The sequence below is a fragment of the Lissotriton helveticus genome, chromosome 3_1 (genome assembly GCF_964261635.1).
Source record: "Lissotriton helveticus chromosome 3_1, aLisHel1.1, whole genome shotgun sequence".
NCBI classification, from domain to species: Eukaryota; Metazoa; Chordata; class Amphibia; order Caudata; family Salamandridae; genus Lissotriton; species Lissotriton helveticus.
The window spans coordinates 1,133,957,441-1,133,984,109 of record NC_136061.1 but is presented as its reverse complement, the minus strand read 5'-3'; the positions used below and the strand labels follow the sequence as shown (position 1 = coordinate 1,133,984,109).

Here is a 26,669-nt window from a genome sequence, read left to right as displayed (position 1 = left end):
CCAAGCGCCTAGACGCAATCCAATACTCGCAGGAAGATCTGAAAGATTCTGCAAGATTTTATTCCGATTGATCATACATTTACTCACAGCCTCCGGAGACCCTGCCACGAGCCTTCTGCGTTCATTTCTCACACGTGTAGGCACCGCTTAGCATTGCAAGTCCTCTGCTGAATTAAATACGTGGCTTCATTACCACACTCTTTTTTGTTCCTCTAATAATACATGGTTTAAAGACACCGAAAGAAGGATGAAGTTGCGCTTAATCCCGTGGCTGACACAGGGCTCAGCTCGAAGCGCCCACTTGTCTAAGCGCCTCACAGATCCAAGCGCTACACCTGGTCCCCCACACCCACCTCATGTAGAAAAACAGAATTGGACGCATATTACGCTTCGGAGAGACAATCTCCATGGCTAGGATACAACAAGGCGGTGCTTAGCGCGGCCGCGCCAATCCGCTGCAGGCGGGACAGGAAGCGCGGCGAGGCACCGCCCACCGGCAGTAGAAGTCTAGCCGGGCAGAGGCGGGCGGGCGGATAGTGACGGATGCCGCACGCGGACAACAGGGCTGGCGCGCGTGGGACTCCAGGACACCCCGCACCACTGACTGACACCGGGACTCTGCGGGGCTGATTACAATGCGTCCCCGTCTTCGAACAGGCCAGGTGATGCGGCGGAGATACCAGGGGAGTCGCGACAAAAGAGCCAGGTGAGTGGGGTGGGGGGGCTGTGTGCGTGTGTGTGTGTGTGTGTGTGTGTGTGTGTGTGTGTGTGTGCGCGTGCGTGCGTGCGTGGGGGGTGTGCGTGGCTGTGTGCACGTGAGCCCGTGGGGGGGGGCTGTGTGTGTGCGCGCATGCGCTTCTATGTGCCTGCGTCTGTGTGTGCCTGCCTGCCTGCGTGTTAGGTGGGAATCTGAGGCAGGAGATGTGCACGGCGCCGGCCTGAATGTCCGCGTCCACAGACACCAATCGGAAAGTGTGCCCGACCCCGGTCTCAGATTCCCAGGAGACGGGCAACTATAGTTGTCGAGCTGGACAATGCTTCGCTTTGTTCTCCAGCTCGACCTAAAAAGGACCACACCTGGAATCGAAATTAATGTATATACATTATCAATGTGTTAAACAATGCTGTCTTTACTGAACTCAGGACAAGTAGAACACTTATCCGGGTTACTTGCCCACTAGAATTGGCTTGCGAGGGTCCTCTGCTCGCTTAATAAAAGCGATGACTAGGATACACTAGCATAATGCGGATTTATATCTTTTTTTCCTTGACATCCCAGAGTACAAGGAATACTTTACATCTGCTTCTAGAGTCTGCTTTTCAAACACAAAACAATCTAAAAGTTGGATTAACTCCTTTATCACAGGTGTTCCCCGACAAATTACAATGGTGTAAGTTTATGTCCTGCAGTCACCAGCATCTGAACATTAATTGCGGATGCTTATTCAGGCTGCTTCATCTTAAAAACTTATCAGGTGTTCCTTTCAGTTCTTCGCAGGTGCACGCTTCACAGCCATTACTGGTACGTAGAAGGCTTATATTTGTATATAGGCGATCGCGATTCTCTTTGCTCAAGCTTTTCCTTTCTTTTCTGAACGTTACTTGCTATATTAAAAAGCCAAAGCCTTTTCAGAAGCTACTCAATCACCAGAAAAAATCAAAAATCTCTCAGGGCTGTTTCACGCCAGGCACGTCACGCATCACTAGTGGTGAAATAAGATCTAATTTTCTTGCTTTTCAAAACTTTGGAATGTTTTACTTAAGTTGCTATAGTCAAAGGAGAAAGTTGTGTTTACCCCAGTTTCAATTTAATTGAAATGCTCCAGTCCTGGACAGTAATTTGAAACTGTGAAATGTTCACTATACCAGAGTGTCGTATTTCAATAAATACAAATGTAGCAACCAGGGATAAAAGTAAGCTGGTTTATTAACACTTACATATGGCGGTCGCATAAGTCGTGGGCCATTGGGAAAATGGCCTTGTTGATTTGGCCCATTTGGTCCATCTCCACCAGGCTAGGAGAGAAAAAAAAATAATTAGATTAAACGTCTATACTACAGTACAGGCTCATTTCAGTGTGACTAGCATTTTCACAAATCCTTCGTAAACACAAAAATAATATTATTAGATAAAGGTTGGAGGCAAGGCGTATTGGGTAGGGAAAGATCGTATTTATACATTCTATAATTACAATACGGCCTACAAATCCACCTTACTAAAATATCCACGATGATCACAAGCAGCACTCCCACACAAGACAGACACACCAGGGAGACGGATTAAAAATGTGTTCCATCGGAGGAAATGTGCCCTAATCCAGTTCTGCTCAATCTTTAATGTATTTAGGTAACCATTATGCCCATCTTTAATTTATTTAGGTAACCATTATGCCCACCTAACAGGGCAGTGGCTTCTTAAATAAATACAGGCTGTTAATTGACATAGTGGTTGGCATCACTGTTGTGACACCATTAGACTACGCAGTGCCCTCGCTAAGGAAACTACCATCCAATGAAGGATCACACAAATAGAAGCACACAAAACTGGCACAACTACAACATAAAAAACGCGCAAAAGAAAACATTGCCTCATTGCTCCTATTTACATCCTGCTTGGAACGCATCCTGTACTCTTTGAAGCTACATAATTACAGTATTTGGCTCCCAAGGGAAAACACAGTAACATAAGTTGCATACATCTGCTCCAATGACCAACTCTGCTAAGTTAACTTTAAAGTACTCCAGAAAAGATTAATACTCAGCCAACACGATCACTTATTTACCGTAACCAATCTCTCAAACGGTAACTAAAAGCCAACTGTTCGTAGTAGTGACCCTGCAGGTTCCTTCAAAATATTCTCAGTAGTACGTGTGTCCAGAACAATAATGTCAAAGTTTGGATACTCCAATAGTAAATGTCTAACATCTTCAAGACCGAACTGCACTACTTTTGCTGAGCACTGCATGCAAAAACATCTTTCTTTTGTATGTCTAGTGCTAAATGCAGGTATCTGAAGCGACTACAATAGAGTACATGCCTTTCTACAAAAGGAAGGTTCATCTGAAGTGAAAGAATGAGAAAGAGTATCTGAGACCACAGGTCTGAATCATAAGCTATATGCAGGGCCACTGGAATTATGCAAATATGCAGATGTGGCATTTTGCGCAAAGTTATGAATTTGCCGCATTTGAAACAATCCTTCATCTGCTGCATAATCGACAGACATTTTTGTTACTACCTCAAACTGTTCAAAAGTAACTAATAAAAAAGCAACGATAAGTGTTGCTGCGCAGTGGAAGGCCTTTCATAAAGGTAAATTAGTTCCCTTTCTGTTTCTTATTGCCATATTTGGGTGTTAAACTAGTACTAATGAGGTGCAACCTAGGCCTAAGTGTAAAAATAACGAAATAATACAGTAGTGCTGTCTCAAAATGTCACGCATTATGCTGCACAATTTGCCTTTCTTGTCACATAATTCAGTCAACTGTGCTGCATAATTTGGACCTTCCCTGCAACATAATTCCATTGTCCCTGGCTATACCCACTAGACAGAAAAGGGATTTTCCTACAGCTAGTTTTCATTCAGACAGGGGTGCAACATTCATTTCACATTTTGGCCTGCCTAGGCTTCATGTCAACCTAGCGCAACTGAGTGGTTGGTTAACAAAGCAAGCATTGCACTTTATGAAATATAGGTCTCAAATGTTAGGTCCAAGTCTTTAAGTTTACATCCAATCAAGAGGACAGTGTGCATCTGACAATTTCTGTGCTTACATTTATTTTATTGAGTTAGAACCCTTAGTAAAAAAAAAAAAAGTTAACAGACAAGTGTTTGAAATTAATCTGGGAGCTTAGTCTAAACCAATAAGTATACTGAGATTATAGGTTGCCATTCAATTAAAAAAGTAGGCTTTATGGGTAATTGCACAAACTTCAACTACTGGTACGTTGCAGAAAGACTAGAGGCTATAACACCCACTGTAGAATAGAATAGAAATCTCAGAAAACAAGAATTTATTATCCAATTACACAGGAGATTATCAAAAAAGTTCAATTTAAAGGTGAAGGAACAATTTCAGGTCGATAAATCAAAACTACAATTACAACCATGGGGTTGGTATTGGTACCAAGCAGAACCAAAGGGGATGATAGACGGAGTGTTGAACATTTCAAGCACTCACCCCCAGTCAACTGATCTGGGTTTAATCCATCATCATTCTTTAGCTCACTCCGCCGCCCCAGTTCAGACATGGCCATATGCAAATCAGTCTGACCCTGTGCCTCATGGGAACAGTCCAGCCTGAACTGCCAGGCCATGTCTTCCCTGGACCAGAAACAATGTTCAACACTCCGTCCAGCATCCCCCTTTGGTTTTGCTTTGTTCTCCCTAAGTTGGCAGGGTAAGCCCAGACGTGGGTCCCTTGCTCACTTTGCCACTAGATTTAGCTAGCCTGGCTGATGACTGCCGATTAGCCAGAAACCAGTCCCAGGATGCTCGTTTCCAGTTCAGGGAAGACATGGCTTGGCAGTTCGGGATGGACTGTTCCCATGAGGCACAGGGTCAGACTGATTTGCATATGGCCAGGTCTGAACTGGGGCGGCGGAGTGAGCTAAAGAATGATGATGGATTAAACCTAGACCAGTTGACAGGGGGCGAGTGCTTGCAATGTTCAACACTCCGCCCATCATTCCCCCTTTGGTTTTGCCTTGTTGGTATTAATACCACCAAACGCTCAGGAAATACTGTTTGGGGTCAAGGACAACATGTTTAAATGTTTTTTGTCCTCTGAATAAGAAGAATCTTTGGCTGACAATTTATAGAGTGGAATATGGTTAGCGCAAAAAAAAACTGTCTGCTGCTAATGGAAGACTGCAACCACATGAATAAGAGGTTCAAAACTGTTAAAAGTTCATTAAGGGGGCGTGGCCAAGATGGCAGCTTAACCAGACGTACCCTGCGAGGCTCCCCGCCCCTGATATCTTCTTCGCCCCTTTAGAACCGTGCAACCCCCCTACAGCTCCCGGTTTCTGTGGCACGAGACACGGGGCTCTCCAGCGGTGTCCTTTCCGCCCATCATCATAGCGGAGGGACCTACTGGAGCTGCGGTGTTCGCTGCGGAGGCCCAGGCCGCAGTGGTTCAGCATAATGGCGGTGGACGATGGGCGCCCGGATTGCCCCTAGCTCATGCGGGGATCTGAGCGGTGCGGGGGTGGAGCCGCGGACGAGCGCCGCCCGGCTTGGAGCAACGAGAAGCGCTCCGGATTGTCGGGGCTGGCTTGAGTCGGCACCGGAGGCAGCGACGCATCGGGACCGGCCAGCGAGGGGCGGAATCAATCGAGACCCCGGCTTCGGGCCTGGTCGCTGCGCCACGGAGGACCCGGACTACAGTGCCCCCCCAAGAACCACAGCTGACGGTCCCGGAGGGGGCCGGGGTCTCTTCCGGGCTACCCATTCGTCTGCCCCACTGTCTACGGTCCCATGAGCGCCTTGACCTGCACGTAAGGGCGTACCACAAGCGACGGACGGCGGCGGTAGCGGGGACCCGGACCCCGGAACGCAGGGAACCCTAGCTCTCGCCCGACGGGCGGCGCCTGGAGACCGGGAGGTGCGAAAGCGCTCGCACACTGACCGAATACCCAGCCCTGTGAGTCCTGCCGGGACTTTTGGCAAGTAAGGAGAACGCGCCCCGGCTCGCCCGGCTCTTTGGCGAAGGGCCGTGAACTGAGGCCCCCAGCTCTAGGCCTACTGGAGACGAGCCCTGCGGCGGCCATTTTAAAGCCGAGGGGGCCGCGACTGCGCCCGGGGCCTGCCGCACACCTAGTGAATCTGATCCTGGGCCCTACTGAGCTGGTGGAGACAAGCGACGGTGTGCCCCCCGGTGGTGTTGACAGGTGAGGAGCGGGGGGGTCGCCCTCGAGAGAAGCTGACGGTCAGGAGCGCGAGGGCGGTCATAGCGGACCCAGGAGTGGCGTGAAACTTGAGGGCCTGGCTTCAAGGCCTCCAGTGCTATGGAAGGGGCCGGAGCGTTGCCACGTGTTTATAGGCCCTGGGGGCCCGCATCAACTGCGCCCAGCAATACTCTTCGACCGGCCAGATACTTGAACGCTTGAGGTGAGGAGGGACAGCTGACAGTGGGGGAGCCGAGCTTTCCTTCGGCCGGATCTGGGCCTGTGTGAACACCTCGGGGCCGAGACGGACTCTCAGGAGGGCTGCACCAAGGTGGGAGAGACCCAACGTCCCTGCTTTTCGGCCGGGGCCCCAGTGGAGCATCCGCTTCCCTGGAGTAGCTGGGGGAGAGGTCCCCCGCCCCGCCCTGCGCCCCTTGGAGACCGGGGTTATGGCCAACGCTGGACGCAGAACCGGTCGCACGATACCAGACATGCTGGCTAAGGGCGCTCTGAAGGGGGATAAGTCCCGCACACCCCCTCCACCTACAACTCCGGCCAACACCCTAGTACAGGATGATGGGAGTGCCCCTATCACAAAGGCGTTCCTGGAATCCTTATTCAACACCCTGCGCGATGATTTCATGGCCCTGAAGCAAGAACTGACAGGGGAGCAACGAGAATTGCGCAGGGATGTGGATGGCCTTGGTGAGAGAGTGGCCACCATGGAGGACGCTGACTAAGCACGTAGCGAGGAAGTCGAATTCTTACGACAGGAGGTACTCCAGCTCCGGGAACAGCAGGTAGACCTTCAGGCACATACAGAGGACCTTGAAAACCGCTCCCGAAGAAATAACATCCGCGTGCGAGGTGTTCCTTTGAAGGCCGAGGGGAATAGCGTATCCTGCTACCTGCAGGAACTCTTCAGGGAGACTCTCGAGGAACCAGCCGACTTCGAGATCCGCATTGACCGTGCACACAGAGTGGGTCAGACGAGACAGGCACCTGCCCCTCTGCCGGACATCCTGGCCTTTCTCCCGGATTTCCCTCTGAAGGAACGCATTCTGAGGGAGGCGCGCCAGAAACAACCTCTTAGCTTCAGGGGTCACTCGGTGGCCTTATTTCAGGACCTCTCAGCCATCACACTACAGAAACGTAAATCCTTTCGTGCACCCGTGGGGTCATCCATTTCGGATTATCTTCAGGTGGCAGGGAGCCCTTCATCAGATGCGCTCCCTCCGCGACATGTGCACTTTATTTGGCATCGACATTGCGGAGGACGACTCGCCAGGAGGGGTGTCACAACAGCGGGGGCGAGAGGGGCCCTCATCATCGCAAGCTGATGGGTGGCAGCAAGTGAGGAAACGCCGCCACCCCAAGAAGAAGGGCCTCAAACCTGACCCAGAGACGATGGCCCTTGAACAGGCGGCGGCTATCCAAGAGGTGGTCAAGGACACACCAAGCTACGATTGACATATCAAGGTTTGGGGTTTGATTTAATGCATTCTATTTGCCGGGGGAGGGGCCGGGGAGCCGCTAAGGCCGCTACTACCACATCCCTCCGAAGTGACCTTCCACTGGTCTGGGCTTGACTTGAGACTAGGGGCTGCAAGCCGCCAGTGCCACGTTTTCCCAATACTGACTTAACCTATGGGGCTCCACGGATTTGTGACCGGCCCGGGACAATCTTGTTCTTGGGGGATTTGCCAGTTGGGGTTAGGGAGGGAGTCAAGTGGGAGTTGGGGAGGGGTTTGGGGGGAGTCCAGAGCTCAATTCTTGTGCACCCACACTGGTTACATCTCACCAATGCTTGACTTTGCCGTCAGGGGGGTAGCCCTTCCTTTCACTGCCAGGGATCACATCAGAAACCACAGCCTCTGCCCACCACCTCAAACACCACGATGCCACACACCTTTAAAGTATTAACACTTAATGTGCGAGGACTCAACAACCCGGTCAAAAGGAGAGCAATTCTCTCTTCTTTGGAAAGCACACGCGCGGATATCTGCCTCCTCCAGGAGACGCACCTGCTAGCCCGGGATTGTCACAGGCTTCGCTCGCGAGCGTTCCCGGGACAATTCTTTTCCTTCGGGGCCACCGAAAACAGCCGGAGTGGCGCTTCTGGTGGCGAAACATTTTAAGGGGGAAGTACTCCATAAAATTGCAGAGATAAGAGGCCTACACACTGCCCTCACCGACATAGCGGCGACTTCGGATAGACACATCTTTATAGCCGGGGACTTGAATGTAGTATTTGACACGTCCTTGGACCGGTCTTCCCCGCGCACCTTCCATGCCAGAAGTCTCTCGACCGCTTGCACGGACAGGCTTCGGGACCTTGATCTACATGATCTTTGGCGGCAGCGACATCCAGGGGAAAGAGAATACTCCCACTACTCGGCGGCACACAAATCGTACGCCCGTATAGACCACCTTTAGGTGACCGGACCGGTGAATTCACTCACTTTGTCGGCCGACATGGGAGTCATATCCTTGTCGGATCACGACCCGATCTCCATGACCGTTACCATCCCGCCGTCCCCTCCGCCTCATAGAGTGTAGCGACTCCGAGACACGCTCCTACACAGACGGGATGTGGTGCAACAGGTCTAGGAATCCATACAAGATTTCCTGCGAGACAACGCGAACTCCGACACCACACTAGCAACCCAATGGGCCACATTGAAAGCTGTCCTACGAGCGTTATTTATTGCAATCTCATCGGCGGACAATCTGCTACGGGCGGAAAAAAAGAGAGGAACTCACGCTAAAGGTACAGGAACTCGAACGCATGCACCAGCGGACCGGAGCCACAAGAGTCTGGAAACAGCTCAAGGTAGCGCGGGGCACCTAGCAGCTCTCGATAATGACCGGGCAGAATATGCGGCGCTCAGGCTGAAAAAAGCCTATTAAACCGACGGGGACCGATGCGGGCGGTTACTGGCCAATCGACTCCGGTTGGCCCGGCAACATCAGAAAGTGAAGGAAATTACGCGCACTGATGGGTCTACTGCACTGGAGGATGCACAAATAGCTGAGACGTTCCGCGACTTTTATGCTCGCCTTTATGAGGGTATGCCTCCGAATGTCACTGCAGCAACTAGGTATCTGGACTCGGTCACACTCCCATCTTTGGCACAGGAACAATCCGAATGGCTAGAGAGAGACATACACATCGAGGAGGTGGTCGCTGCGATAGCGCGTCTTACGGTGGGGAAGGCACCAGGTCCGGACGGTTACTCCTCCTCCTTTTACAAAACCTTCTGTACCACCTTAGCGCCATTGCTCACGCGCCTCTGACTCATTCGCAGACCCGGGAGCCATTCCACCGTATCTCCTACGGGCCTCTATCTCGGTCATTCCAAAGCCAGGGAAGGATAGAACTCGATGTGGGGCATATCGACCAATCTCCCTCCTTAACGTTGACCTTAAATTGTACACTAGCATCCTTGCCACAAGTCTAGCAGCCCATTTGCCAGGCTTAGTGGATCCCGATCAGGCGGGCTGTGTCCCTGACCAGCAGACAGTTGACAACAAAAAGAGAGTAGCCCACCTGATCGAAAAAGCTTCCCGGATGCCTGGGGAATACATGATGTTGGCGGTCGACGCAGAGAAGGCATTCGACCGGGTCCACTGGCCTTATCTTGAATTGGTCCTCACCAAGTTTGGGATGGGGGAGAAGTTTCGAGCCCTGGTCTTCAACTGCTACAACGCACCCTCCGCGGTGGTGAGAGTTAACGGCTACACCTCGACTGCGTTCCACATCGAGAGAGGGACGAGACAGGGGTGCCCCCTGTCGCCCCTACTCTTTGCCCTCTACATGGAACCCCTCGCTTGTCGAATTCGGCAGCGTCAGAAGGATCTGGGCATCAAGTTTGGCAGCGATTTTCATGCCATCAGCCTCTATGCGGATGATGTCCTACTTGCCCTGGACCATCCGCGGCCGTCGCTGCCGGCGTGCGTAGCTGAGCTTGAGGCGTTTGCTGCGGTGTCCGGGTTCAAGATGAACACGGACAAATCTGTAGCCTTAGATCTGTCCCTTACAGCCTAGACTCGGGCTTACCTACAGACCCTTTTGCCAGTCCAATGGGCTACGGACACGGTTCCATACTTGGGAATTCAGCTCACCCCGACCCTGCCCCGAATGGTCACGGCCAACTATACTATCTTGCGCACTCGCATCCGAGCAGAGATAGATCGATGGAGACATCTTCCTCTATCCTGGCTGGGTCGCATAGCGGCTGTTAAGATGACCGTCCTACCGCAAATTTTATATCTCTTTCGCGCCCTACCACTAAGACCCCCGACGGGCTGGATACGACAAACCCAATCAGACCTTGCCAACTTTATTTGGCAGGGTCGGAAACCCCGGCTTAAGAGGACACTCGCTACTTTGGCTCTGGAGGAGGGAGGTCTGGGCGTCCCTGACCTGCATAAATACTACCAGGCAGCCCAGCTGCGCTATCTGGTGGAATGGAGTAAGTGGGAATCCGACAAACACTGGCTCTTTCAGGACCAGGCAGTGGCCGGGCGCCCGCTGCAGGAGATACTGTTTCTACCTCGAGTTCATAGGCCGCCCAACCTCTATGCGTCCTTACTCACTCGGGCTCCCCTGGAGGTCTGGGATGCGACTAACATAACTCACGGCTTGACCACATTTCCCTCTCTCCTCTCCCCTCTGGTGGATAACCCTGATTTCACTCCCGGCGCGGCTAAGGGGGTCTTTGTGCACTGGAGGTCGGCAGGTTGCCGCTTCCTGTATCATATCTACAGCTCAGAGGGGGTGCTCCCTTTCCAGCTCTTTAAACAAGAATATAATTTCCCCGAAACAGAGCGCATGAGATACTTGCAGGTGCGTCACTGGGCGTTGCAGCCGCAGGTGCGAGCGACAGCCGATAGGAAATTCACCGTATATGAGCGATGGCTCTTCTCGCACACTTCCAACTCCAAACTCATCTCCGACCATCATAAATTGATTCAGACGCCAACCACACACATCCACAACCCGGGAAGGGTTACGATGGGAAAGAAAACTGGGCAGATCCCTGAGCAATAAGGAGTGGGGGAACATCGCATACAGGGCCAGGCACTCAGCGTACCACATGGGTCTCACAGAAAAACTCACGAAATTATCTCTATATTGGTACTACACCCCTGAGAGACTATCCGAAATGGACCCCTCCAGGGATAAGCTCTGCTGGAGGGGCTGTGGACACACGGGGACTTTGGTACACATCCTGTGGGACTGCCTGCTCCTCCAATCATATTGGACACACATCTTAGATGAAGTGGACACACACTTTCAGACAGAACTGCCCCGCTTTCCTGCCTATATCCTGCTGGGCCTTCCCAATGCACTAACTTACCCACTACGCTCTCGTAGAGGCCGTCAACTGGCCATAGCTCTTGGGTCTGCTTTGCAAAACATCCTTGTACACTGGCATACTGCTACTATCCCTAACACCACAGGTTGGCTCCACCGGATGTGGCATGTGTTGGGCATGGAGAAACTGTCACTTACCGCAGCGGGGAAGGTGGAACAATTTGAGGAACTCTGGCAGCCCTTTAGAGCGCTACTACTGACTGAATTTACAGAGATAACTTGTCCTAGATATCTCCGATGGTTACGCCTGACGGCACCCATAGCTACGGAACCCTAGATATTGAGACATGAGATGTTCCGACGCTGAACTGTTGAATCGTATGGAGACGGATGGGAGCTCTGGACTGGGATGGGGGGGTGGGGGGGGGGCGGGGGTTGGCAGGGGTGGTTGGGCTGGGGGGAGGTTGTTCCTGGATTTTTCTAGGTTTCCTATCTCCTTGGTTCAGTGCGTTTTTCATCCCTGACAGGTTGGACATTGCTGTTATTACCAGTATTGAATTGAGCGTCCTGCCTCCACTGAGGATTACTACTTGTGTCTGGTGTAACCATACTGCTTTCTGTACTATTTTGCGCTGTCTTTCCATAATAAAAAGATTTAAACCTAAAAGTTCATTAATGGAAAGCCGTTACTGATAGGGTGGAGACTCAGCTTGGACTACAACCACCTTTGGAATGCAAAAACATGTACATGTGTGCGCAAAAATTAACTTTTTGAGCCTATTATAAAACTTGTATAATGCTCAAATGCATACATGAATGATAGATTAAACCATATTTACACCTTGAAAGAAAACACAAAAGTCAGTGGCAGTTTTGCTAATCTACACTTTCCATTTTAAAAGGACATTTTATATACCTTTTCTCTAAGGCATCATTTAATAAAACATGTAGACATTTTAAAAAAAAATAACAATGGAGAATCTGTGTAAAACTACTAAGGTAAACATTATGGACAACTTAATAGAAAAAAAGAAAAAAAACATTGGCAAAGAGACTAGGTATTACCTATGTACGAGCTATTAGCTTTGCCAATACATTTTGCCACTGTTGTATACCAGAGTGGCTGCTGCTCAGCATGGATAAAGTTAGTGAGGTAAAGGAGAGATGCGTGGAGAATCGTAAAATGGTATCAGATAAAAAGGGGGGAGGAAGAAGAAGCTGCGATCCATTTGGCTTCCTTACCAGTAATTATTATCAATGGAGAATGGATCACTTGTACCTGTGTACCAGGTTCAGGTATTTCTACAGTCTTTAAAAAACCCTCAATTGAGCAGAGTGTTATGGACTGTAGTACAGTATAGTTAAGTGGCTTGTAGAGGAGTGAGGTGAAATGTTATGAAGTGATGTACAGTGTTGTGTAAGGAGTATAGGGTTGTACAGTGGAAGGGTGTCGAGTTGAATGGCGTATATTGGAGAAGTATCAGAGTTGAGCAGAGTTTTGTGGACTGGCATGGTGTGGAGTGGCAAGGAGCGGAGTAGTGCATAGTAGGGCAGAGAGAGGCGCAGGGCAGAGAGAGGCGCAGGGCAGAGAGAGGCGCAGGGCAGAGAGGCGCAGAGCAGAGAGAGGCGCAGAGCAGAGAGAGGCGCAGAGCAGAGAGAGGCGCAGAGCAGAGAGGCGCAGAGCAGAGAGAGGCGCAGAGCAGAGAGAGGCGCAGAGCAGAGAGAGGCGCAGAGCAGAGAGAGGCGCAGAGCAGAGAGAGGCGCAGAGCAGAGAGAGGCGCAGAGCAGAGGGGCGCAGAGCAGAGGGGCGCAGAGCAGAGGGGCGCAGAGCAGAGAGAGGCGCAGAGCAGAGAGAGGCGCAGAGCAGAGAGAGGCGCAGAGCAGAGAGAGGCGCAGAGCAGAGAGAGGCGCAGAGCAGAGAGAGGCGCAGAGCAGAGAGAGGCGCAGAGCAGAGAGAGGCGCAGAGCAGAGAGAGGCGCAGAGCAGAGAGAGGCGCAGAGCAGAGAGAGGCGAGAGCACCAAGGTATAGAACAGAGAGGCACAGTGCACCAAGGTATAGAACAGAGAGGCACAGTGCACCGAGGTATAGAACAGAGAGGCACAGAGTGCACAGGCATAAAACAGAGGCGCAAAGTGAAGAGGCAAAAAACAGAAAGGCGCAGTGGCACGGCCTACAGTGCAGTGGCACGGCCTACAGTGCAGTGGCACGGCCTACAGTGCAGTGGCACCGCGCAGAGTGGCAGATTGCACTGCTGCACAAGAGTGTTACAGAGTAGAGTGGCGTAGAGTGCACTGTTGCAGAGTGCAGTGGCATACAGTGGTGCAGAGTAAAGTGATGGGAAGTGCAAAAGTGCAGTGGTACAGAGTAGATTGTCTAGTGCAGTGGATTTGAGATAAGTGATGTAGAGTAAAGTTGAGCAGAGAGAGTTGCGCAGAATGTAATAGAGTGGTAGACTGCAGTGGCACAGAGTAGACTGCTTCAGAGTAGAGTGAAGTGGAGCAAGGTGCACAGTAGATTAAAGTGGCTTAGAGTGAATTAGCGTAGAGTAGAGCGGTGCAGAATAGTCTCGAGCAGAGCTCAGTGGCTTAAACTAGTGGCAGAGTGCAGTGTTGCAGCGTTTACTATCAAGGGGTGTAGTGGTGCACAGCAGAGTGGCGTAGAGTGCAGTGGCGCAGAGTACAGTGGTGAAGACTAAAATAGAGTGTCATAGAGTGCAGTGATGCAGAGTAGATTGCCGTAAAGTGCATTGGATTTAAGTAACGTGGTGCAGAGTGCGTTAAGTGGCACAGATTGCAATGGATTGTTTCAGATAAGAGTGCAATGGTGCAGAGTTTATTAGAGGGGATTAGCACTGGGGTACAGTGGAGTGGTACAGAATAGAGTGCAGTGGCAAAGAGTGCAGTGCTGCAGAGTAAAGTGGCGCGGAGTGGTGTAGAGTGCAGTGGTGCATAGTAGAGTAGTGTGGAGTTGAGTGCAACAACGCAGAGTGGAGAGGAGTGAAGTGGTGCAGAGAAGCGTGCAGAAAAGCAGAGTGGCGTGGCATAGTGTGGAGCGGTGCAGAGTAGAATGGAGAGAGATATCGCTGAGTATGCATGAAATGGTAGCATACTGTCATTCTAGACAACACATCTTCGATTGAGATGGACATTACATTTGCACTCGCATACAGTTTTACTGATAAAATTATACAGCGCACAAACAATGTGTAGAAATGTCGTCACTCAAAGTATTGTATTGATTTGATAGTCAGCACAGTTTATTTACAGACCTCTTCACTGCGGAGGTTATTCCGCTGCAGTGCTAGACATTTAAATCGTGGGGGTGGTCGCGACGGCTCCCGGCCATCATGACACGCCCACCGTGACTCATGATGGCAGGGAGCCATTGTGAACATGGAAGAGGTTACATTTTGTTGACTGCTAGAAAAATAAATAACAAAATGTTACAGCGTTCCTAAAGCAGACCCCCAGTGGCAAGTCTGTTGGTTGCATAAATCTTCTCACTTTGAAGTCAGAGAAATGAAAATAAACACCAATTTCCCTTTTTAATCTCACGGTATTCCAATTCCCTTGTTTCAGGCATTCCTGCTAAATCGTTCCACAAACGCCAAACCATTGAAAACGCTTCTGCTAGTCTCGTTTTAAAGATTTCGAAATCCGGGACCATACAGACCCCTATTCCTTCTGAATGTAGATATGAAACTGCTCGCAAAGGTTTTGGCGTTATGGGTTGGAAGAGTTATTACACATCTGGAGGGGGGTGGGGGGGGGGGGGGGGGGGAAGAGACCCAGTGTGGTTTTGTCCCAGGGAAGGGCTTGTACATGAACCTTATGAGGTTGGCGCATGCGATGCATGAAACATGAGAGTCTGCCTTTGAGGCCGCCTTGGTATCACTGGATATAGAAATGGCCTTGGATACTCAGACGTGGCCATACTTTTGGGAGATGCGTCGTGAGTCCAGCTACTTTATACCTTGTCTACGGCGAGTGTACGATTGGGATCGGAGGTGTCCGAGGCCTTTGGTATAGAAAGGGGCACAAGGCAGGGGTGCCCCTTGTCCCCGCTGTTGTTCGAGCTAACAATGGTGCAACTGTCGATCTTTCTCAGGGACCGCCTATCGGGTTGGAATATTCCACTTGGTGACAGACGTCATGTTGTTTCAATGTATGCAGACAACACCCTGGTGTGTGTTGAGAACCCAACGGAGTCCTTCCCACTTCGCATGCAACTACTGGGACATTTTGGTGCAGAGTCCGTGGTTCGAGTTAACCGATACAAGACTGTGCTTTAGCCCCTGATCAGGCTGGTGGCTAGGTAAGTGAAGCAACTTCCGGGTGTGGCAATGGCATGGGAGACGCACATTTAAGGAATCTTGGACTTCAGAGTACCCACCATAATGGTCTCCAATATGCCCTGAACATGGAGAAAATACTGGATGACCTAGAGCGCTCAATCCGATTCTGTTCTCGGCCCTCAGACATGTTTAAACAACTAGATAAGTTACTAGTGGATTTGGTATGGGCAGGGAAGAGATGCAGGGAGGGAATGGATGAGCTGAAAATGGATTTGGGTGAGGGTGGACTGAGGCTTCCTGATTTACACTTGTACTATCTGGCTGGCAATATGCGGCAGCATGGTGAGATATGTACCCTAATTATGGAAAAAGCTTGGCTTGATGGCGGGGACTAGGGGTACTGTTCAGCTTCCCCAACTGCTTATATGTAGCAGGACACCCCATTTTGCGATGCAAATGTGGCGAAAGCGTTTGACACAGCAGTCCGAGGGTTATTACGAGAGCGCCTTACGACCCACGTCTCCCACTTTTGTGCCTATGCCCCTTCTTGTATATCCGTTAGGCCATTAATGTTTAGGACTGAATCACAGGGGGATGTGAGAAGGCGGTGGTCTGTATATGAAGGGTACTTTAATGACCTTGGCAGAGATGTGGACCCACTACGGAGTGACCGACCAACAGTTCCTACAATATGCAAGCATTTTGCACACGTGCATGGGATATGGCCCACCTTTCCGGAAAAGCTGCAGCGATCTCCTGTTCTTGGGGTGATTCTAGACCCGGGCTCCTATAAAGGCATTATCTCCAGATTGAATGTAGCTGAAGGCAGATAGGACGACCGTCGTGGCCAAGAGACAAGAAGCATGGCACAAGGAGGTAGAAGCCCCAATGACAGAGTATGTGTGGTGCAGGGCACGGGCACAGGTGTGTGAGGTGGCACGCAATACCCGCTTTAAGTTAGTGCCCTTTTACTTTCTTTATCACGCATATCTGACCATAGCCTGACTTCATGGAGCATATCTCCCCAGAGATCCCTGCGTTGCATTTAAAGAGGAACAAGCACTGGCGTTGCCAATAGGTCTCGCAGTAGGAAAGTTGGAGCTATTACAATTGCAAATAACAATGCCTTTTATTTTTCTTTTCATTTTAAAAACATAAAGGGCTTTGTCATTTACAAAACCAATAGCTCCAAATTTCCTACTGCGAGACCTATTGGCAACGCCAGTGCTTGTTACTATATGGAGCCTGGACGGGACGTGTAATAATGTGGCATCTGAGTGAGGTGTGCTATTATCCAGTCTGGTTTGGATGTCTTATGTGGACTCTGGGTGGGTTGTACAAATATGTGAAGTGTAGTTTAGATGTGGTATTAGGTTGAGGGTGACTGGGAGTGTGAGCAGGATATGTAATTTGGGTGGGATGCGTTACTATTTGGCATCGAAGTGGGTCTGTTATTATGCAGTGTACGGTTTGGATCTGCTATCTGGAGTCTGGGTGGGTTGTGTTATGCGGCATTGGAGTGGGTGTGTTATTATGCAGAGTCTGGCTTCGATGTGTTGTCTGGGTGGCAAATGATGTGTGACATTGGAGTGGGTGTGTTGTTATGCAGAGTCTGGTTTGGATGTGTTATGTGGCATCTCTGCAGAATTCGAAGGGGGGAAACGGAGACGTCGGAGAGTGACTAAGAAAGAGGCAGAGGAAGTGAGACAGGATGGAGAGAGGGTCAAGGCCGAGGAATAGGAAAGATAGGCACATGAGGAAAGAGAAATTAGGGTAGACTGAAAGGAAAGAGGGGGGGAGAAGGTCACAAAAGAAAGACTGGCAGTGAAACAGAGGCGGAGGAAACTGAGGAGGCAGAGTGCGAACACAGAGTAGAAAGGCTTGTGGGAAAAGGCAGATTGCGATAAAGCAGAGACGTATAGACAGACGGATGGAGGTGCGGAAATGTTAACAATGGGATAAGACGGGTAGGAGATGAAAGGCAAGAACAAAAAAAGTGAACAAATGCGTGTGCCGGGAAACTGAGCCATGAATAATTAGGGGAGGAGAAGCCGCAGAGCGCACGCTGGGCGAAGCCCTTTGATGTGCTGTGCGGCCGTTAAAAAAAATGCTATTAGGAGGGAGGGAGGCTGATGCGCGTGCTTGTTTGGTCACGTGATTCACGTGAACTTAAAGAAAACCGCAGCAAGAAGCCCTTGGTTTGACGAGGATTTTGAGGACATGAATTCTCGCTCCGCTCAATGCGCTTGCGCGCATTGATAGGTCGCGAGACCTAAAAACGCCTGCAGACTTCAACCATGTGGCTTGTGTTAGAAATGGGATGTCTGGCTGACTGAGGCTTGCACCAAAGCCAGGCCAAAAACCACCACTCTAGTTAGGGCAAGGGAATTACACTCCAAAGATAACCCCTACTCACCCCCTTGGCAGCGTGACACGAGCAGTAAGGCTGATCCCCGAGGCGTTGTGAGTTAAGTATTTGCGCACGCACCCACCAACAACAACATCCCAGGCTCCCCACAAAAGGAACTCCACACAAGGTTATCGCACGAATAGCCTTTATATTCTCAAAACACCTTAGAGTAGTAACCACATCATGTACACTGTGCCATCTGGCGCGGGGCAATAATTACATGGGGATATGGACACCGGACAGGGCCACTGTCCGAATTTTTTTACACAGGACAGGGCCACGGGGGCCACTTGTCCGAATTATTTACACAAGACAGGGCCACGTGGGCCACTGTCAGAATTAGCACTTGGGAAGAACTAGTAAAAGTCAGAAGATATGAACTTAGAACACAGCCAGTAATCACTGGCAAGACACTATACTCGGCGTCAACCTGTAATATAAATCCTAACAGGCACAGTATCATCTAAGGCGAAAACTCTATTCTACGCCACCTCATAAGCCTAGACATAGTAGACCATAATCTCCTAGCATAACGTGCATCAGGAACCACTTACTCACATCACCTGCCGTAGGGAATAAATCACCCCTAAACCCCAGTAGAGAATCACAATTAAACATCAGACAGTAGGTAAAACCTAATAATCATAAAAGCACATCTATGCGCATCCATCAAGGTGCATAAATCATTCTACAAACATTACATTGCCTAGCACCTACATAAAAATGACATTAGGGCCTTGCGCCCTATAACCCTGAGAGTCCCCGGGGCCAACTGGCCCTCTCTAAGGGGCTCAAATGCCCTCTGTCCACAAAGTCAGAGCTGCTGCCTAAGCAGCGACAGTCACGGGGGCGCACTTGGCGCCGACCTAAACGTGGCAGCTGCCCACTACTTGCTGGGCAGCTGGGAGTCTCAATGAATGCTTAAAAGTTGCAGCTGGCACTAAGTGCTGCGCAGGCAGAGATTGGGGCAAAGGCTATTCACTACTCTGCACTCACTACTCTGCACTCACTACTCTGCACTCACTACTCTGCACTCACTACTCTGCACTCACTACTCTGCACTCACTACTCTGCACTTACTACTCACTACTCTGCACTCACTACTCACTACTCTGCACTCACTACTCACTACTCTGCACTCACTACTCACTACTCTGCACTCACTACTCACTACTCTGCACTCACTACTCTACTCACTACTCACAGTACTGGTAGTACTGGTGGTGGTGGTGGTACTGGTGGTAGTGGTAGTACTGGTGGTGGTGGTACTGGTAGTACTGGTGTTGGTAGTACTGGTGGTGGTGGTAGTGGTACTGCTAGTACTAGTAGTGGTAGTACTGGTGGTGGTGGTACTGGTAGTACTGGTGGCTGTAGTAGTGGTAGTACTGGTGGCTGTAGTAGTGGTAGTACTGGTGGCTGTAGTAGTGGTAGTACTGGTGGCTGTAGTACTGGTGGCTGTAGTACTGGTGGCTGTAGTACTGGTAGTACTGGTGGCTGTAGTACTGGTAGTACTGGTGGCTGTAGTACTGGTGGTGGTGGTGGTGGTAGTACTGGTGGCAGATCTTGCCTTGCTTTAAATTATGCTTAGGTGCATATCAGGGTAAGCATTGCACCGCTTTGCATACAAAAAAATGATACACTGCCGTACTAGAACATAAGCAACATGTTCCTTCCAACGGGATAAAAAGCTATTTTCCGACTCAAGTCCTTTTCCCTTGTCGTTCACACTGCTCTGATTTAGGGGTTTGCTCTTGTGTGGGTGGTGGTAAATTCAGGGGACGGGGTTGAGTGCTGGCTGTGTCCTGATACTCCCGTTATTTTCCTCTCCATCAACATATATGTGACCTTTGTGCTTCACTGAGCAATGCAAAATAGTTACCCTGAAGGACTGTTTACACCTGGAAATTAGCTCGTCATGGTAGGTGGACTGCACAGGACGTTTGAATTTTTAACTAGTTGGTAACGGCAACTGGCTACTTGAGGCACCCCCTAATTTTCTTCCCAACTAAACAGCTTCATGTTTTTTTGCTTTTAGTGACAACGACGCGAGCTGCCGTTCTTTAATGTTCACCAGTATTGTGCGATTCATTTGCTGTGCACCAGATCCGGTGACCGATCCTTCTACCAATATGCACACCTAGCCTTTAATTACATAAAAACAAAAATGAACAGCATCATTTCCATCCTAGGAACAGGTCTCCGACTCTTAAGACATAACCAGCAGCTCTCCCCAACCTCTGGCAGAAGTGATGGAGCACACGCTGTTCCCTCGAAGTTGAAGTCTCAGTCCTTCGTCTCAATCATAGTCTGCATTATTTGCTTAGCACTGCTGAATGCCAGGGAAAGCTGCACTGCATGCAAGCTTCTCTCTCACATGCACGGTGTCCTGGTGTGCAAGGTAAGCTTGCATTGCTGCTGCTTGGATGACCTCTCATCATCCTTCTTGGGTCTGCAGACTGCAAGAAGCCGCTGCCTGGCACTGAAGCCTAATCTGTGCTGTGGACGAGCACGTATGAGTCATCTTCTGTGAGCCTCGCCTGCTGCCTCTCCTCTCGTCATTTTACATTGAACGCGCTCACCGCTCAGACCATCTGGATTGCATTACACGGGCACTCTGACAGCTCCTAATTAAGATTAATAGTCTGCCGTGCGCGTAACCGCACAGAAAATGCCAACAATGGCGGACGCAAATTACATATAGCCTATCGCGTCAAGGCTACTAAAAAGACAGCACAGCGAAGACGAATCACTATGCAGATGCCATTAAAAAAAAATCGCGCACTAAGGAATGTTTCTGGCCCGAGCCCTAAAGAAACTTTTTTTTTTTTTTTTTAACAATAGGAGCTCGGAGCTCCGCCCCACTTTGTGGTGACGTAGGCCGAGCCCTAAAAATTTTAGTACCTTCCAGGCAGAATCATTCTGGAATTATATGCAACAGACCCAGATTGACACTTATTGTTTTCACCTCATGTACATTTAAACTGTGCTGCCAACTCAGACGTAAAAAAAAACATGCAGTGAACAAAAGGCCTCAAGTTCTTCTACCTCAGCAATATCTTGAGTGAAGCAACTGCGCAAATATACTAGGCTACAGGAGCTGCTTCCCTTCTGAGAATGAATTATTCATCCCCACGAGAGGCAGTTTGTGTAATTGGCTAAGTATCAGTTACCCAGCATGTTTTTATTATTCGGCAGATCTTGAAGCATTTTAACAGTTTCTACCTATAACTACGAGTTTGCCAGATGCAGGAGTGGGCCTTGGTCATTATCCATACAGCTCAGCTGAAACTGGAGACTCAATTAGCCTATGTTCTCAATTAGCCTATGTTCTGACACAACATAACAAAAGGAAGATAAGCATGTAAATTGGATGACAAATTAACCATTTATATTCTCAAGTATAACATTCAGTTGGTAAATAACACCTCACTGGTAAGTAGACAAAAGTGGATATGCAAGATCAGAGTTTGCAGGACGAGAGCAGAGGCGGATGTTAAGCACCCTTATTTCTAGACACACAATAACTAAGCACACATTTAACCGAGCCAGTCCAGAACGCTGCTACTTTTGTAGGTGCTCTCCATACACTTAAGTCGTGTAGTCATTAGAAATAAATAGGTAAGAGTAGGAAAAAGATTATTTAGTAACTTGTAAAAATGTTTCCCAACGCAGTGGTACTCGGGAAAAGGCTGCTTCTTATTGTAGTATGTTTCCATGGGATGGCGGTTGCAAGAAGTGGACAGCAAGTAAACTAGGACCTGATCTGCATTGCAACCAAACACCTCGCCATTAAATGGCACAGACTTGTTTTAATAAAGTCTGTGAGATGTTGGCCTGGTATATGCTGTCCACTAATCAAAGTGGGCACCATGCACCAGTCCAAGCAAACCTTATGGTAATTAAGATGTCAAAGATAACCTTAGAAAGCGTTCCTAGTGGTAGCTGTGGAGAGCAGCCTTCGGGCTTAGTCTTGATGGAATGTTAAGCAGCTTGTTTTACCAGAATACAACCTTATTGTATTTGTTAAATGAAAGCAGGACCACACAGTAGTTATAATAATAAATAAATATTCTTATAACACCTTAAATACCTCATAGTATCTGCTAAACACAGATAAACACAAAGCACACAATACTATAGCACAGAAACAAACGTAAGTAGCACTAACACAGTGGGCTCCAGGGGGAGACCAAACCATATACTAAAATAGTCGTATAAGAACCGCGACTCGAGTCAAGACAGTGCCTAGAGAGTGTAGAATTGCTGGGACCCCAAGGAACCACCCTAGGCGAGTAATTAGGGATCCCAAGGAGGACGGGTAGGGTGTGAGAACAGGACAGCGTGCTAGGTGCAATTCAATTGCAGAGTTGCGGTTACAGTTTAAGGACCCTTCCCAGTGAATTAAGAAGGAAACCCTTTGGATCATAGAAGGTTGGAGAGCCACCCCACCCATGGATATCGAAGTACCAGAGTTACCCAACCCAGGGAAGCCGGGTGCATATGTCTAAAGTGGAGTTGGAAACCGCTGTCATCCTCAATGTGAGTCTTCAAAGAAATGCCATTGGTGGAAAGAAGAAAAGTGTCCGGTGGAATCTGCAGGTGGATTCTTGATGGAAGGAACCTGAAAGCAGAGGGGACAGAGTCTGGGTCACTCAGGAGCCGGATACCAGCTGTCCCACAAAGGATGTTGTCCAGCTGAAGCACCAACAAGCCTTGGCAAACCATTAAGAAGGTCAAGAAAGGTTACGGTCTGGCCCAGCAAGGACCAGGGGACTCACCACAGCAAGGGGAGTCAGGGTAGGCTTAGAGCAACCAGGGCACCCTAAGAAAAGTAATGTTGTCCCTCAAATGGACCCACAGGCCGAAGGCACAGGAGTCAAGATGGGACATCTAGCAGTTTCACAAAACAACAGCTTGCAGGGCACATAGTGCGAGGAGGCCAAAGTCCTTTCTACGAAATGTGTGCAGAGGTCGGGGCTATCGATAGCCCAATGCACTTAGTTGGGGGAACACCAAAGAGCATATGCAATTGCAAAAGTCTGCAGTGCAAAGGGATTCAGGTTATGCGGTCCCCAAGAGGGATACTGGCCTTAAACTTGGTGAGAGGGCAGCTTGACCTCAAGGAACCCACCTCCTGTATTGCTGGAGCCTTCGGAGTCCGCAGGCGCTCAGGAACAGCAGACCAGTCAGTTGCGTTATTGTGCCTTCGAACACAGGGGAGTGACTCCTTCACCCCAAGGGAGATACTTCAGTTGTTCTTGGTGCTCCACAGGTCCTGCACGGAGCCTGTATGGTGCACAGGCACAGACAATGCTTTGGACAGAGAGGGAGACCAAGTCGGGCCCAGTCAAAGTTCAGCGAAGACCAAAGTGTCCAGACGGTCAAAGGTTTCTTGTTCAGAATCTTGTCCACGTCGAATCTAGGGTCCTACATCTAGGTAAGCCCTTTTGTACCGACGGGAGAGGATTGGACTGATTCAGGGGACTCTCCCAGGGTAGGATCAGGACAGAGGGATGGTTACTCCCATGTCCTTTGCCCAGTTTTGCTCCAGAGCAGGAGCCAACGGCTCCCAGAACTGGTGTGAGCTGGACTATGCACAGGGACACCAAATGTGCCCCCGTGCAGACTTTCGGCACTTAGGAAGTGCAACCACCCAGCTCCATTACACAAAATCCTGTCTGTGAGGATGGTCACACCGCCCTGTGACAGGATACCCATTGTGCTGCCTTCCTCTGGTCAAGCTTGGCTAAGCAGCAGGAGGGCAGAAATAGGTCTCTGGTCGGCAGCAACCATTTTGTGCTGTCTGGGTCGAGAAGGCTGGTACTGGGAAGACCAGGGACCCACAAGTTTGCTTCAAAGTGTGGAATCATACCTCCCACACCAGTTACCAGTGTGGAGGTATGATTCCAAGGTGTTTGATACCAAACATGACATGGTTTATTGCAGCTGTTTTCGAGCTAGCATTTTGGTTATAATGCACCTCTACCTATATGTCTGGCTGCATCACAGACAACCCCGGAGAATGGTCTCCTTAGTCTGCATAGGGGCTCTGCTCATGCAGGGGCACCCTCTAACATAAAACCCAGCACCCTGCCTTCAAGATTGTCAAGGCCTGCTATAGGGGTGACTTATACGTTTGAAGTGTAGTGATCTATAGATATAGTGTACCTATATCTTTCGTAAGTGGTGCAAGTACCAGCTAACAGTCTGCAATGGCAGACATGTAGTTCCATTTTGCATGGCCTCTCAAGGGTGGCTTCAGCCCATGGGAGGCCTCTGGAGTACCTATGCCCTAGGTACATGTATACCAAATACCAGGGACTTATTAGGATACCCCAGTATCCAATCTGGAGTGTACCCAAGTACATGGCATACATTTTAAAAGAGAAAGCAGAAAGGCTGGGTACCGATTAGCAGGATCTCAGCCAAACTAGTCCAAAACAGCAGTGCAATCAACAAAAAATGGGGGTAACCATAAGAAGCAGATCCTATTTCCTACACAGTCTGTGGCAGTAGACTGGTTGGGGCGGTACTAATTGGTAAAGTCTATTGATTTTCCAGAATATGTGTTCGTCCCAACAATCAGTGACTGTACATTCATTACATTATCTGCTTGCACTGTATTTTGGTTAGGCTGCAACCTATCCTGACCACAATTTAACAAATGTGTTAGTCTTCTAACGCATCCGCTAGGAAAGCAGCTCCCGGTCCGCATTTCATGCTTTTATATTAAATCAACCAAAGAAGGTTACTAACATATTTCTTTAAATGGGAGCTTATCACCACTTCACACAACTTATTCCGTTTCATCCAAATAAGCCCATTTTACTGCACCCACCTGCTACTGAGACAAAAAAAGACACTACACACCGCCAACGCACGTCTGCCACGTTCCTAGGCTACAAAAGCAAAGAAGGTGTATGCTCTTTTCTAAAACTACAACACAAAACGTGATATGCAACAAGGCATGAACAAAGCCCGTCCTACATTCATCGCGCATTATATAGCAGACTAAGAGGGTTCATTCATCACTGGGAGAGGGATCATTCATCACTGGGGGGGGGGGGGGTCAAATATCGAACCAGCATTTTACAGTTATACAGCATTCTAAAAGTGAACCTAGCCTCTCATTCCCCCGAATGCAAAGAACAAATCTCCCACCTTTAACCTGGCCCTCTTTTTTGAAAAGCAGAGTTTTGTGTGCGTGAAAATGCAAGCACCAGCGTGTCCAAGAAGCCGGCTGCCCGGTGTGAATGGAAAGAACCTCTTCTGCAAAGAAATGTTCTGGGACACCTCACTTTGGGTCAGATGGAGGGGCAGGCATGCGGCAACACAATCGAGCTTACCAACTGCGCAGTAGGACCAGGAAAACCTAGCAAGACACTCACCATCATGCCGCGCTCGTCGCCCGGCCGCATCGGCAGCCTCCCAACATAAGAAAGTCTCATTGGTGCGCGCGGCGTGGGTCAAAGGACTCAGGAATGACGGTGGGGCAGTCAGTGTCCAGCCTCAGAGGCTGGGGGCAGGAGGCTGGTCTTCCCGCCGTGACCACCCGAAAAACAGACGGCCTCTCAACTACACAAGCCCACCGACAAAGCCCCCTCGTGTGCACATTAACTGGTCATGGTGTGCAGGCCTCCCTGTCTCCATCCGCGCAGCTGTGGGAGGCGGAACTAACAAACAGGCGGCGTCAGCCGATAGGAAGCGACAGGATATTACGTATTCAAGTTCCAGGTCAGTAAGGGAAAAGGAGGAGCCAGAAAATAAGGCTGCGCGCAACCTTTCGAAAAAGAAATGGCACATTGGCGGCCATGTTGAAGTCAGGCACAACATTTAGTGCATTGACCTTTAAACAGGATTGAATGTTCTGCCTGTCCACAACGTGGTCATCCCTATGACGTATGTACTCATGCGCAGTGTGCCCATATCGGCAAATAGTGGCGCGCGCCTCGAACTTGACATCTGTGTTTTCTGGTTGTTTGATCTTGCAACCTGCCTGAGGAAGACATGGCCCTCAGTAGGAGCACAAGACGAGGGGGTAACCGACGCATCCTGATATCTGGCATGGTGCTGGAAGAGGAGAGCGGAGGAGGCTCTATGTTGCAACAGGTGCACCGAAGCTCGGATCCCGATGTGGCTCTTGCCACACCCACGCCCTTTAGAGAGGACCTATTAGCCACCAATGAATTCCACCAGCCCGCCGCCGCACCCGCCCGTGGAAAGAGATGGCCAGCCAGACTACTGTCAGTGTTCTGTTGCTTGCTACTTGTGGCTGGGCTGGCTTTCATTCTGGCGTTTTTCTTCGTTTTCCTGAAAGGTAATTTGCAATTGAGGCGCTGGTTTCTTTTTGACTGTGCCCTCGCTGTTTAGTCCACCAAGAGGAGGAGGTGTAACGCAGAGTTATTGGTATATAGTATTCCCCTATGAAAAGGTGTTTTTTGAGGTTGGTCTGTGTGGGGGTACATTTGACATGGAAGTGAACGGGTACATTTACCCTTTAGCCTCCCTATGCTTAAAATGCAGGTAAAGGATATATGTCTCACTGTCACCTCTTCATTACTGACGAAGATTGCAACGCATCAACCTCACATTTCTAACACTCTAGAAGTTGAGAGCATTTTTATTAATTAGAAAATAATATGTATTCGAGTATGCTTAAGTTACCATAACTAGGCCGCATATGTAATTTGCTAGGCTTTTGCTTGTTTTTATTGACATCCATTTTAAAGTTGCTCAAGAAAACGTGGCTTTGAA

General features: G+C 49.5%; 2 protein-coding genes across 5 annotated transcripts in view; one reads left to right on the top strand and one right to left on the bottom strand.

Annotated features, from left to right (window-relative positions):
- PRPF40A (pre-mRNA processing factor 40A) overlaps window positions 1-25,647 on the bottom strand; it is an 879,874-nt gene extending 854,227 nt beyond the window's left edge. For 2 of the 4 annotated variants that reach the window (XM_078681731.1, XM_078681729.1), the window contains exons 1-2: window positions 25,304-25,634; window positions 1,939-2,016 (exon numbers count right to left, since the gene is read on the bottom strand). In XM_078681731.1, coding sequence (XP_078537857.1) covers window positions 1,939-2,016; window positions 25,304-25,363 — 138 coding nt within the window. In that variant the 5' untranslated portion in view covers window positions 25,364-25,634. Of the gene's footprint in view, window positions 1-1,938; window positions 2,017-25,303 lie in introns of all 4 variants that reach the window. The other 2 variants (XM_078681728.1, XM_078681732.1) reach the window with 2 other exon arrangements.
- A 161-nt stretch (window positions 25,648-25,808) lies between these two features.
- The window catches only part of ARL6IP6 (ARF like GTPase 6 interacting protein 6), a 147,714-nt gene continuing 146,853 nt past the window's right edge, over window positions 25,809-26,669 (top strand). The window contains exon 1 of the mRNA XM_078681727.1: window positions 25,809-26,232. Within this exon, the coding sequence (XP_078537853.1) occupies window positions 25,923-26,232 (310 nt within the window). The 5' untranslated portion in view covers window positions 25,809-25,922. The remainder of the gene's footprint in view (window positions 26,233-26,669) is intronic.